This window comes from Miniopterus natalensis, chromosome X (assembly GCF_054644295.1).
Source record: "Miniopterus natalensis isolate mMinNat1 chromosome X, mMinNat1.hap1, whole genome shotgun sequence".
Classification (NCBI taxonomy): domain Eukaryota; kingdom Metazoa; phylum Chordata; class Mammalia; order Chiroptera; family Miniopteridae; genus Miniopterus; species Miniopterus natalensis.
In genome coordinates, this window is record NC_142103.1 from 60,541,177 (window position 1) to 60,554,886 (window position 13,710).

General features: G+C 37.1%; 1 protein-coding gene across 2 annotated transcripts in view; it reads left to right on the forward strand.

Annotated features, from left to right (window-relative positions):
• OPHN1 (oligophrenin 1) overlaps positions 1-13,710 on the forward strand; it is a 507,400-nt gene that overhangs the window by 326,305 nt on the left and 167,385 nt on the right. For both annotated transcript variants that reach the window (XM_016203882.2, XM_016203883.2), the window contains 3 exons: positions 1,641-1,674; positions 2,206-2,268; positions 3,207-3,281. In XM_016203882.2, the coding sequence (XP_016059368.1) occupies positions 1,641-1,674; positions 2,206-2,268; positions 3,207-3,281 (172 nt within the window). The remainder of the gene's footprint in view (positions 1-1,640; positions 1,675-2,205; positions 2,269-3,206; positions 3,282-13,710) is intronic.

The following is a 13,710-nucleotide window of genomic DNA, read 5'->3' on the forward strand; positions in this document are numbered from 1 at the left end:
TTATAGTGTTGAAATATGAAAGGCCTAGATTTGGATCATGATTCTGCCATTCAGTGGTTGTATAACCCTGAGCACGTTAATTCAATCTCTCTGAGACTCAGTTTTCTTCTCTTCAGTAAAATAGCTTTAATCTCTTTTCTACCCACTTCACAGGGTTGATAGAATGAAATGAACATCAAATGAAAATTAGTCTGTCAACCATAATGTGATATATTAGTTTTAGGTGCTTCTAAATAGTATGAAGTATGGATGCAAAGCCACTGAGAGTCAACAGTATTTGGATATAGTCTAATCTCCTTGTTTATTCCCCTTACTAGGAGGGGAAATATATTCCAGGGTTTTCTTTCTGTCTGTACTCAGTGCCCTGGTATCTAAACTGTAGTGCATAGATCCCAGATTGCATTTATAGCAACAAGAAGATAGCCATAAATGAGAAGTGGTGGTGTGAGGAGTGCCATCCAGAAAGTAGTCAAGGACCTGTCCTCTCCCTCCCCTCCCAGAAATTGGAGCTTAACTATTACATGTCTTTGGTATTTCTCTAGGAGGCTGCTAGGAGGCTTAGCAAGGAATTTTACTCCTCAGTCCCTCTCCTGAAATTGTTCTTTCTTTAGGTTTTAAACATCAAAGGATACAGAAGGGTTTTAGTGTGGAGAATAATGTTAGAATATGGGCCTACTGAATGTGGACCTTACCAGCTTGATTATGGCAGACTTATTACAAATATCTTGTTTATCAAAGTGGCATCAAGGGCTGGCCAGCACAGAAACCTCTCTAAAATCACTCAAATACTCATGGGTATACATGCATATAACAAAAAAAAAAAATATTTTAGAAGGAAAGATTGTTAAAACAGACTCTAACAGATGACATATAGAGGGCTTATTTCCTGCAGCTGAGCTCACATTGCTAATGTCTTTGCTGCTTTACTTAACACCCCAATCTATTAATCTTACACATGTTTTGGGTGCCTTTGCTTAAAGTGTCAAAGAAGATTGGGGCTTGAAGGAGCGTCTACTCCAATCTTGATAATTTTAGACATGAATTTTGAAGTCTAGAGAATGAAAATACATGCCCTAGATTTCATAATGAGGTGAAAGACAGAGCCAGGACTAAACTTGAAGAGTCAAGTATCTCCTCTTTGGTCTCTTCATAGCTATCACAATGTATACTTCAAGATAATGCAGAGAAATCTTGGTCAGTGCATGGATCTCTTTCAGCTGGACACTTGCCTTTCCACAGAGAAACACCTATTAACTTGTCTTGGGGGTCAGGGAGGTTGATATTGGGAACATTTACATTTTACCATCAATGCCTATTTCCCAGGTATGCATGAGAAATCCATTTTCTTTCTCTCATGCTCTCTTGCTCCATCAGAAAAACCCTCCAAGCTTTACCTAAGTAAATGTCTAAGAGGCCTATAACTTCAGTTGCAGTGAGCAGTGTAAAATCCAGTGTAATCTTCAGGGATTGTTATTTCAACCGTTTCCTAGGGACCTGGGCAAAGGTGATTATGTTTAGCCCACTTTTCCTTCTCGTTAAAGCCTTTGAGTTGTTAATGGTTTTGATTTAATATTATTTGCCATACTTACATATAGTGATTCACAACAGCCACTGCTCTTTCTGTTTCTCTTCTTTTGTAGATCTACCACAGCCCCATAACGAAACAGGAAGAAAGTGAGTCAAATTTCTGATCTACTGACATTATAAACTGCCATGTACTATGTCTTAATCATAATAAATGTTGTCATCAATGATAAGTAAAATTGATGCAAGTGTGTTTATGGATGCCTCTGTGTGGAATGAAATTTATACGTATTTTGAAAAAAATGCGTCTCTTGAGGATGTCACTTTATCTTAGCTTATGGTGGGAGTAGCAGTAATAATATAAAGAAACATCATATCCTTCTTGTTTTGGACACATGATAGAAATTGTGTGCATATCCAACCTAGCATTTCACATTTGATGTTGCTCATTCCTAAAGCAGACATAATACAGGGGGCTAACTGAAAGCATTTTGTGTTATCAAGAGTGAAAACTCTAACCCCTCCACTCAGGTAGAGGACCTTTCCATTTAAGGGTGATTGGAGATTACCAAACAAACCCCTAGTTTCCTCACTGCAGTCTCTTAGCATGATAATTGAATGATTGGTAGGTGAAGCTTGTGCACATCAAGATCTAACTCTGCTTTTGTTTGCTTGAAACAGTGGAGTTGAATGAAGTGGGCTTCAAGTTTGTTAGAAAGTGCATCAATGTCATTGAGACCAAAGGTAAGATAATGAACCATAGCCTTGGCAGTGTTTGAATGCAACCAGTCTAAATTTATTTTGGGGCAATTTCTTGAAAGTAGCAATGATGTCATCTATTGTTCATGAACCATTTCAGGAATAAACACTGTTTATAAACATTGAACACTAGACACAATTTGTATAATTTCAGTGAATTCCAAACCAGTGGAATCCAAACATATTTGGAAAATTTGTGACTTTCTGCTTTGAAAGAAAAAGAGCTTCAAATGGCTTATAAAGTATTCTTAAATACTACCTGGTACTCCTAAAGTAGTATTATGATGGTAGTCCTAAATACACAAGAGTTTAGTTTCTGCCATGATACATATTGGTTTAAAAATTGATGGGTGCAAAGCTGAATTCAGACAAGTGTGGAATAAGCATTTTTCCAGGTTGATGAAACTCTCTAGTTTCTCTCTGACAATATTTAGACTATCGGCCAGTGTACTGTATGAGCAGTCTATTTTTTTCTTTGAAATGTTGCTTCAGTCCTCTCCATGCACAAAATGGCCTTTTGTTTTACATCTGCCATACTCCAGCCCTCTCTTCCTTTTTATCACTGCTCAGGAACATCCTGAAGGTTGATATTGCTTCTTTTTCACTTAGATCCTAGCTCCTTTCCAAAATGGTAGCACCATCCTCAGTCTTCTGCTGCTAAGCATATTATTCTATTTACTATAGAGTGTGTTCACTTCTGTTCAGATTAATGAAGTCTTGGTACAACCCAAATGAAAGTATGAAGAGAATATAATTTGAAGAGATGCTTCAGGACTGTTCCCCTACTGCAGGGGAGGGCTGGAGAGCTTGGAGAGAATAGGGTAATCCTTTCCTGTTTGAACTGACTCCAGTGTGTAAGTACTTACTTTCTCTATGAAAGCTCTAGCTATATAAACAAAATTGACTTGATTTTCTTTCCATAGGGATCAAGACAGAGGGATTGTACCGTACTGTGGGCAGCAATATTCAGGTTCAGAGGCTACTGAATGCATTTTTTGGTAACAATTTTAATTTCATAATCCTTATTTGGAGTTGTTTATATATTAGGTAATGTGATTGTGAGAAAAAGGAGACAGTACTAAAGAAGGTTGTAGAATTAAATATATATATATATTTAAAGGTAAAATGTACACATATTTACCTACCCTGGGTCACAGACAGTCTTGCCTTGGAAGAAATGGCAAGCATCTCCCCTTCGTCACGTACTATTTACTCCTCAAACCCTTTGCAATTGGCTTCTTCCCCAACCTCTCCACTGTAACTACTCCAACCAAGCTTAGAAGGTATGTTATTTTTGGATTCCATTCTCTTCCTTTTTTTGTGTATCTACTACAGGTTTTTGGTTTGTGGTTACCATGAGATTCATAGATAGCAACCTATATATATAGCAGTTTATTTTATGTTGATTGCTGCTTAAGTCCAACCACATTCTGAAAGCACCACATTTTACTCCTGTCCCATGTTTTATGTTTTTGATGTGATATTTTACATCTTTTTGTATGTGTGTCTTTTAACTAATTTTTGTAGATATAGGTAATTTTTTACTACTTTTGTCTATTACTCTTCATACTAGCTTTATAAGTGATTGATCCACTACCTTTAATGTATGTTGGCCTTTACTAGGGAGATTTTCTCTGTCATGAATTTTCTCATTTATAGTTTTGGCCTTTTTTGCTTAAAGAATTCCCTTTAACATTTCTTGTAATGTTGGTTTAGAGGTGCAGAACTCCTCTAGCTTATGCTTGTCCGGGAAACTTTATCTTTCAATCAATTCTGAATGACAGCCTTGCCAGATATAGTAGCCTTGGATGTAAGTTTTTTGTTTTTTTTTTCCTTTCACAACATAGAATATATTCTGCTATTCTCTGTGGCCTGCAAAATTTCTACTGAAAAATCGGCTTTTTCTCTTACAGGAGTTACTTTGTATGTCACTGGTCATTTTTCTCTTTCCCTTTTTAAGATTCTCTCTATATCTTTAACTTTTTAAAACTTTTTGATTGAATTTATTGGGGTGACATTGGTTAATAAAATTATATAGGTTTCAGATGTACAATTCTATAATACATCATCTGTTTATTGTATTGTGTGTTCACCCTTCCAAGTCAAGTCTTCTATCACCATTTATCCCCCCTTACGGTCTTCTACATCTCCCACCCCTCTTTCCCTCTGGTAATCACCATAGAGTAAACCCTCATTTTGCGGACCTCAACTTAATTGACTTTGGATTTAATGGACAAAATTTCCTATCCATATGTCATATGTAAAAATTAATACCTTGTTAATTTTAAAATACTTTTAAACAAGATTTGCTTATAATTAAGTTAACTGGTTATTCATTGTTATTAATTCACTGTTATTTTTAACAAATTTTAGTGAATAGGCCATATGTTGGAAAAAACACTACAGTAATTTCACTGACATAAATAAATATTGCATATCTATAACTATAGCCTACATACTTGAATCCAAGTCAGCACTCTTAAACAATGTTCAGTGAATGATTAGCACGTGGTCATATTGCATCTCACAGTAATTGGTTCTGTTGTCGTGTGCCAGCCAGTGTTCCCACATGCACTAAACCAATGCCCGGTCATGGGCATTTATTTACTTGGGTGACTGGTAAATGCATGCACTTACTAGACCCATTCAGTATAAATTTAAAATTACAGTAATACATATAGAAAGCTTTTATGTGAAATTAAACTTTTCATACGTACTTAATTTTAATTACACAAATGTGTCTACATAAGTAAAAACAGATAAATTTGTCAATTTTTTAACATACACATTTAGTAAACCTACTTTATTATATAATGGAATTTTGGCTTTAATAGACAACTCCCTCTCCTGAATTAATCCGTTATATGGAGGTTTTACTGTACTGTTGTTGTTTTTTCCTTAATCCTTTCACTTTTTTCACCCAGCCCTATAACTCCTATTTCCTGTGACAGCTTTTAGTCTGTTCTCTGTATCTATGAGTCTGTTTTTATTTTGTTTGTTATTTTATTTTGTTCATTAGATGCCAGATATAAGTGAGATCATATGGTATTTGTCTTTTTCTGGCTGGATTATTTCACTTAGCATAATACTCTTCAGGTCCATCCATGCTGCCGCAAAGGATAAGATTTCCTTCTTTTTTATGGCTGTGTAGTATTCTGCTGTGTAAATGTATCACAAGTTTTTTTATCCTCTCATCTACTGATAAATACATGATATATCTTTAAGTTTTGACATCTAAATTATGATGTGTTTTGTTGTGTGTCTTTTTGGGTTCATTTTGTTTGGGAATTTCTGTGCTTCCTGAACTTGGATGTCTCCTTCACAAGGTTAGGGACGTGTTCAGATTTTATTATTTATTTATTTCCTAAATATGTTTTTATTGGTTTTACAGAGCGAAAGGAAGTGGGAGAGAGAGAGAAAAACATTGATGAGAGAGAAACATTGATTGCCTACCTCCTGCACACCCCCTACTGGGGACTGAGCCCACAACCCGGGCATGTATCTTGACCAGAAATTGAACTTGTGACCTCTTGGTGCATGGGATGACACTCAATCAACTGAGCAACACCATCCAGAGCAGCTTTTATTTCTTTAAATAGGTTTTCCATCCCTTTCTCTCTTCCTCCTAGGATCCCTATAATGTGAATGTTAGTACACCTGATGTCCCAGATGTGCCTTAAACTAACCCCATTAAAAATTTTTTGTTGTTTCTGTTTGCTGTTCTGATTGGATGATTTCCACTGGATATTCTTTTTGCACCATCTAATCTGCTGTTAATTCACACTAGTGTAATTTTCATTTCAGTTATTGTATTCTTCAGTCTCGTTTGATCCTTTTCTATATTTTCTTTTTGTTGAAATTCTCACTGTGTTCATCTGTTCTTCTTTGGTGAATTTGGTGAACACCTTTATAATCATGACTTTGAACTCTTTATCTGATAGGTTGAATATCTCTGTTTTGTTTAGTTATTTTTCTGAGGTTTTGTCATGAACTTACATTTGGAACATATTCCTTTATCTCTTCATTTTGTCTAACTCCGTTTGTTTCTATGCATTAGGTAGATCAGCTACATTTTCAGTTCTTGAAAGAGTGGCCTTATATAGAAGGTGTCCTGTGGTACCCAGTGGCACATTCTCCCCTATTCACCAGAGCCAGGTGTTCCAGGGGTTTCCCTTGTGTGGGTTGTGTCCACTCATCTGTTGTAGTCTGGTGTGATTTCTGGGGTGTGCTGGTGGAAAGTATTTGGCCCCAGGTCAGCTGATTGTGAGACTCAGCCTTGACACTTGGCAACTTGCAGGTGGGCAGGGCAGGTCCCTGGCCTAGCTGTCTGTGAGGTTCGGCTGTGACTGCTGTGGGTGCACTGTTGGGTGGGGTTGGCTTCTGGCCTGGTTGTCCACAAGGCCCAGCCACAACTGCTACCCGTGTTCTGCTGGATGAGGCTGTCCCCCACCCTGGCTACCTGTGAGGTCTGGCTGTGGTTTCTTTGGGAACAGTTGTGTGCAAGTCAGAACCCTGGTCTGGCTTGCTGCTGGGTTTTACCACAACGGCTTCTGGCACACTTATATGAGCAACTGGCCTTCACTGCTACTGCCTGGAAGGCTTGACCTTGGCTACTGAGAGTGCACTGTTGTATGGGGCCTTGCTCTTGAATTGGGAGCCACTTTGGAGGGGCACTGATACCATCTGGGGCCGCCTGCTTGGTGTGGTGGTGCAGGACCTGTTTTGAAGGGCACTGATTCTATCTGAGCCCACCGTTAAACTTTGACAGGGTGACAGTAGTTTTTGAAGGACACAGTGCCTGCTGAATCTACATGCTGGGTGTAGGGTTGGAGATGCTTTGGGTGGGTTCTGGTGTAGGCTGAGGGTGCCTCTTTTTGGTGGTAGAGTGGAAACCACTTTGGAGGGGTGCCAGTTGGAGCTGTCAGGTTGGGTGGGTGGGACCTCCAAAATGCCCACTGTGGGGTGAACAGTGTTACCAAGATTAATTGAGAATGTAAAAAATTGCACCCTCCAGCACGAGGCCAGCTAGGTGGAAGGAGAATTTTAAAAATGGTATCTACAAGCACTTCCATCCTCATAGAAAATTTCAACAGATACCTGATCTTCCAGCTCTTGTCCTAAGATTGGTCAATGTATCTCCTTCACATATGACCCAGGCAGTTTTCAGACTGGTGCCTCTGTGCTGAGACTCATTGTGAGTGTGTTTGTATATGAGCTCTTTGAGAGACAAGTCGGTTTCCTATAGTCCTTCAGCTCTCCCAAACGTAAACTCCACTGTTTTTTATAGCTAGATATTATGAAGACTGCTTTTCTTGATGTGGGTGTGCTGGCTTGGGGACCCTATGTAGGGCTCAGATCCCATGCTCCTCAGGGTGGACCTCTGCAGTTGTGATATCCCTACCACTTGTGGTTCATCGCACTCTGAGTGTAGGCCCTAACTAGACAATGACTCTGCCCCTCTTACCAATCTCGATGTGGCTTTTTCTTTATATTATTAGTTATAGAAAAATATGTCCTGCTAGTCTTCGGGTAGTCCCTAGTGATAGTTCTGTAAGTAGTTGCAGTTTCGCTGTGTTGTTGGAGGAGGTGAGCTCAGGATCATCCTACTCCTCCATCCTGACCCTGATTTTCTGTCTGTCCTTTCACTTGATCAAGGAAAGAGTAGACATTCTTTATTCTTCGAATGATATAAGTTCATTTCTCATTTGGTCACCATTTGTTTGTTAAGGAGCAGCTGAACCATCTGTTGAGACTTGGTATTTGGGAAACCAGTTGTGAGGATTTCTGAGTGTTGAACTAATAGCACCCTGAGTGGCACAAAGAACAGCAACTCCATGCATAAATGTTCCCCATATATGATCTGTTGTGTTGATTTTTTTGAAGTTTTTTCTCTCCACTTTTTAAAATTAAATTTATTGTGGCGACAATGGTTAATATGACCATATAGGTTTCAGGTGTGGGTTTCTATGTTATAAGATCTGTATATTGCTCTGTGTGCCCACCACCCAAAGTCATATCTTCTCCTGTCACCGTGTATTAAGACCCCCTTCACTCCCCACCCCTCACCCTCTTTCCCCTGCAACCACCACACTGCTATTTGTGTCCACAAGTTTCAGTTTTATATCCCACATATGAGTGAAATCATATGGTTCTTAGCATTTCCTAACTAACTTATTTCACTTAGCATAATATTCTCAAGACCTATTCATGTTGTTACAAATGGCAATATTTCATGCTTTCTTATGACTGAGTAGTATTCCATTGTTTACATGTGTCATATCTTTATCCAGTCCTCCATCGCAGCACACTTTGGTTGTTTCCATGTCTTGGCCACTGTGAATAATGCTGCAATGAACATAGGGGTGCATATATCTTTTCAAATACATGTGTTTGAGTTTTTCAGGTATATACCCAGGAGAAGGATTGCTGGGTTATATGGTAGCTCCATTCTTAATATTTTGAGGAATCACGAGACTGCTTTCCATAATGGTTGTACCAGTCTACATTCCCACCAGCAGTGAATGAGGATTCCTTTTTCTCCACAACCTCTCTAATACTTGTTATTGCTTGTCTTGTTGATAATAGCCGCTTTCACAGGTGTGAGGTTGTATCACATTGTAGTTTTGATTTGTATTTCCCTAATTGCTAATGAGGTTGAACATCCTTTTATATCTATTGGCTGTTCGTATGTCTTCTTGGGAGAGGCGTCTGTTCAGGACCTCTGCCCACCTTTTGATTGGGTTGTTTGTTTGTTTGGTGTTGAGTGTTAATGAGTCCTTTCTTTATATATTTTGGAAAATAAACCTTTGTCAGAGCTAATGTTTGCAAATATCATTTCCCATCTGGTTGGCTGCTTCTTTGTTTGGTTGTCAGTTTTTATTGCTGTTCAGAAGCTTTTTAGTTTCATATAGTGCCATTCATTTATTTTTGCCTTTACTTCCATTGCTTTTGGGGTCAAGATCATAAAATATTCTCTACAACCAAGGTCCATAAGTTTGCTAACTATGCTTTCTTCTATGTAACTTATTTTTTTGGAGTCTCATATTTAGGTCTTTGGTCCATTTTCAGTTAATTTTTGTACATGGGAACAAACTGTAATCATTTCATTCCTTTGCATGTGGCTTTCCAGTTTTCCTAGCACCATTTACTGAAGAGACTATCTTTACTCCACTGTGTTTCTGACTCCTTTGTCAAAAATTATCTGTCCATATACATGTGGATTTTTTTAATCTGGGCTCTCTCTTCTGTTCCACTGATTTGTGTCTCGTTCTGTGCTAATACCATACTGTTTTGATTATATTAGTTCTGTAGTACAATTTGAACTCATTGTGATACCTTCAACTTCGTTCTTTTTTCTCTGGATTGCTTTAGCTATTTGGAGTCTTTTGTGGTTCCTTACAAATCTGATGATTTCTTGTTCTATTTTTTAAAAAAATGGCATTGGGATTTTGATGGGAATTGCATTAAATCTATATATTGCTTTGGGTAATATGGCCTTTTAACTATGTTGATTCTTCCAAACCATGAACACGGGATATTTTCCCATTTTGTTGTGTCTTTTACAATTTCTTTTAAGAATGCTTTTTAATTTTCAGTATATAGGTCTTTCACATTCTTTTTTAAAATGTTTTTATTGATTTCAGAGAGAGGAAGAGAAGAAGAGAGAGATGGAAACATCAATGATGAGTCATTGATCAGCTGCCTCCTGCATGCCCCCTACTGGGGATCCAGCCTACAACCAGGCATGTGCCCTGACTAGGAATCAAACCCTGATCTCCTAGTTCATAGGTCGATGCTCAACCACTGAGCCACACCAGCTGGGCCAGTCTTTCACATTCTTTGCTAAGTTTATTCTTAGGTATTTTATTCTTTTGGTTGCAATTACAAAAGGAATTGTTATTTTCATTTCTTTTTCTGAAGTTTTGTTGTTAGTATACGGGAAGGCAATGGATTTTTGTACATTGATTTTGTATCCTGCAATTTTACTGTGTTTATTATTTCTAAGAGATTTTTGGTGGAGTCTTTAGGGTTTTCTATATACAGAATCATGTCATCCACAAAAAATGACAGTATGACTTACTCCCTTTCTATTTGGATGCCTTTTATTTCTTTTTCTTGCCTTATTGCTCTGGCTAGGACTTCCAGAATTATGTTGAATAAGAGTGGTGAGAGTGGGCATCCTTGTCTTGTTCCTGATCTTAAAGGAAAAGCTTTTAGTTTTTGACCATTGATTATGATATTAGCTGAGGCTTTATCATGTATTGCCTTTATTATGTTAAGATACTTTCCTTCTATTCCTATTTTATCAAGTGTTTTAATCATAAATGGATGTATCTTATCAAATGCTTTTTCTGCATCTATTGATAAGATCATATGACTTTTATCCTTTCTTTTGTTAATGTGGTGTTTTACCTTGATTGATTTACATATCTTGAACCATCCTTGTGCCCCTGGAATGAACATCACTTCATCGTGATGTATTATTTTTTTGATGTACTGCTGTATTCGCTTTGCTCGTATTTTGTTTAGGATTTTTGCATCTGTATTCATCAGAGATACTGATTTGTAGTTTTCTTCTTTTGTTTTATCCTTGCCAGGTTTTGGTATCAGGGTTATATTGGCCTCATAAAATGTGTTAGGAAGTATTGCCTCTTCTTCAATTTTTTGGAAGAGTTTGAGGATAGGTTTTAAATCTTATTTGTACCTTTGGTAGAATTCACTGGGAAGCCATCTGGTCCTGGACTTTTATTTTTGGGGAGGTTTTTGATGGTTGTTTTAATTTCCTACTGCTCATCAGTCTATTTAGATTTTCCAGTTCTTCATGATTTAGTCTAGGTAGGTTATATATTTCTAGGAACTTATCTACTTCTACATTATTGAATTTGGTGGCATATAGTCTTTCATAGTATTCTAGTATGATACTTTGTATATCTGTGATGTCTGTGGTGACTTCTCCACTCTCATTTCTGATTTTGTTTATATGGGTCTTTTCCCTTATTTCCATAGTGAGTCTAGCCAGGATTTCGTCAATTTTATTAATCTTTTCAAAGAACCAGCTCTTTGTTTTATTAATTTTTTGTGTAGTCTTTTTGTTCTCTATTTCATTCAATTCTGCTCTATTTTCTTGATTTCCTTCCTTCTTCTGACTTTGGTTGCTTTTGTTCTTCTTTTTCTAGTTCTTTAAGATGTGATGTTAGGTTGTATACATGCTATTTCTCTTGTTTCCTGAGGTAGGCCTGTAATGATATAAACTTCCCTCTTATTACTGCTTTGGCTGCATCCCAGAAGTTTTGATATGTTGTATGTCATTCTTATTTGCCTCTCTCTATCTTTTGATCTCATCTTTTATTTTGTCTTTCACCCAGTCATTTTTAGTAGCATATTGTTTAACATCCATGTATTTGTGGGTTTCTTTACTTCTTTTTTACAGTTGATTTCTAATTTCAAGGCATGATGGTCAAGGAATATGCTTGGTATAATTTAAATCTTCTTGAGTTTGTTGATGCTAGTTCTGTGACCCAACATATGGTCTCTCCTTGAGAATGTTCCATGTGCACTTGAGAAGAATCTCTAATCTGATGTTCTGGGATGAAAGACTATAAATGTCAATTATGTCTCCTTGGTCTAGCATTTCATTTAAGGCCGATATTTCTTCATTGATTTTATGTTTGATTGATCTGTCTAGAGCTGACAGTGGAGTATTAAGGTTCCCAACTATGGTGGTGTTTTGATCTGTTTCTCCCTTTAGTTCGGTGATAGTTGATTTATACATTTTGGTGCTCCCTGGCTGAGTGCATATATATTAAGAAGTGTTATGCTTTCTTGATATAGTGTCCCCTTTATCTTTAAAAACTGTCCATCTTTGTCTCTTGTTATGTTTGTCATCTTGAAATCTATTTTGTCTGATATAAGTGTGCCTACACCTGCTTTTTGGTGGATGTTATTTGCCTGGAGAATCATTTTCATCATTTTACTTTGAATCTACCTTTCCCTTTGCAGCTTAGATATTTCTCTTGTAGGTAGCATATGTTTGGGTTTTGTTTTTTGATCCACTCTGCTACTCTGTGCCTCCTTATTGGTGAATTCAGACCATTTACATTTAGGGTAATTATTGATGTATGAGGATTTCCTATAGCCATTTTATCTTTTGTTTTCTGGTAGCTCTGTGCTTCCATTGTCTCTTTTCTTTTGTACTACTGTCTGTTGTTTTTGTTTGGCACTGTTTCATATTTCTTTCCTCTGTATCCTCTTTTTTTGATTTATGTTTCCTAGTTTGGGAATTTTTGTGTGTGGTTACCATTACATTTATAAAAAATTACGTTGCATATATACAATAGTTTTTTGTTTTGTATTTCTTTTCTGTGCATCTGATGTTCATCATCCTTTACTCCCTCCCACTTTATGTTTTTGTTGTCACAAATTATCCTTGTTTATGCTGTAAGTTTTTTGGTGATCCTACTTATAGTGTTGTGACCTCATGTTTTTTGTTTCAGGTAGAATAACTTCCTTGAGTCTTTTCTGCAGTGGAGGATTTCTGGTGATAAAATCTCTCAGCTTCTGTATGTCTGGGAACATCTTTATTTCTCCTTCATATTTAAAGGATAATTTTTCTGGATACATCATTCATGGGTGGTAATTTCTCTCTTTCAGATGTTTGAATATTTGGTTCCACTCTCTTCTGGCTTGTAGAGTTTCTTCTGAGAAGTCGGATGAAATTCTGATGGATTTTCCTTTGTGGGTCACTTCTTTTGCCTGGCTCTTTTGAGGACTTTTTCTTTGTCATTAATTTTTGAATTTTAATATAGTAAGCCTTGAAAGGAGCCTCTTTGGATTGAGGTAAGTAGGTGTTCTGTTTGCTTCTTGGATTCAAGCATCTAGTTTTGTCCATAGGTGTCAGAAGTTCTCATCCACTATTTGCTTGAATAGACTCTCCATTCCCTTCTCCCTGTCTTCTTCTTCCAGAACGCCTATTATTCTAATATTGCTTTTTCTGATGGAGTCAGATAGTTCTCCTTGAGTTCTTTCATTTTTCTTTATACTCAGGTCTCTCTTCTCCCCTCTGAGTTATTTCTAGATTTGTCTTCAATATCATTAATTCTTTCATCCAGCTGGTTGGCTGTTTTCTATGCTCAATAGCTCATTTTTCAATCTCCTTACTTGCATGCTTCATTTCCAGGATTTCTGATTAGTTCTTGTTTAAAGTATCAATCTCTTTGGTAAAGTACTCATTTTGTTCATTTATCTGTTTTCTGAGTGCACTGAATTACCTGTCTATATTTTCTCTCATCTCATTGAATATTTTCCAAAGTGCAGTCTTGAAATCTCTGTTATTTATATCACATGTTTCCATGTGTTCCAGTTTGCTCTCTTGGGATTTTTCTTTTTCTTTCTTATCATCCTTGTTTGTGTGCTTATTCTCTGCACTTG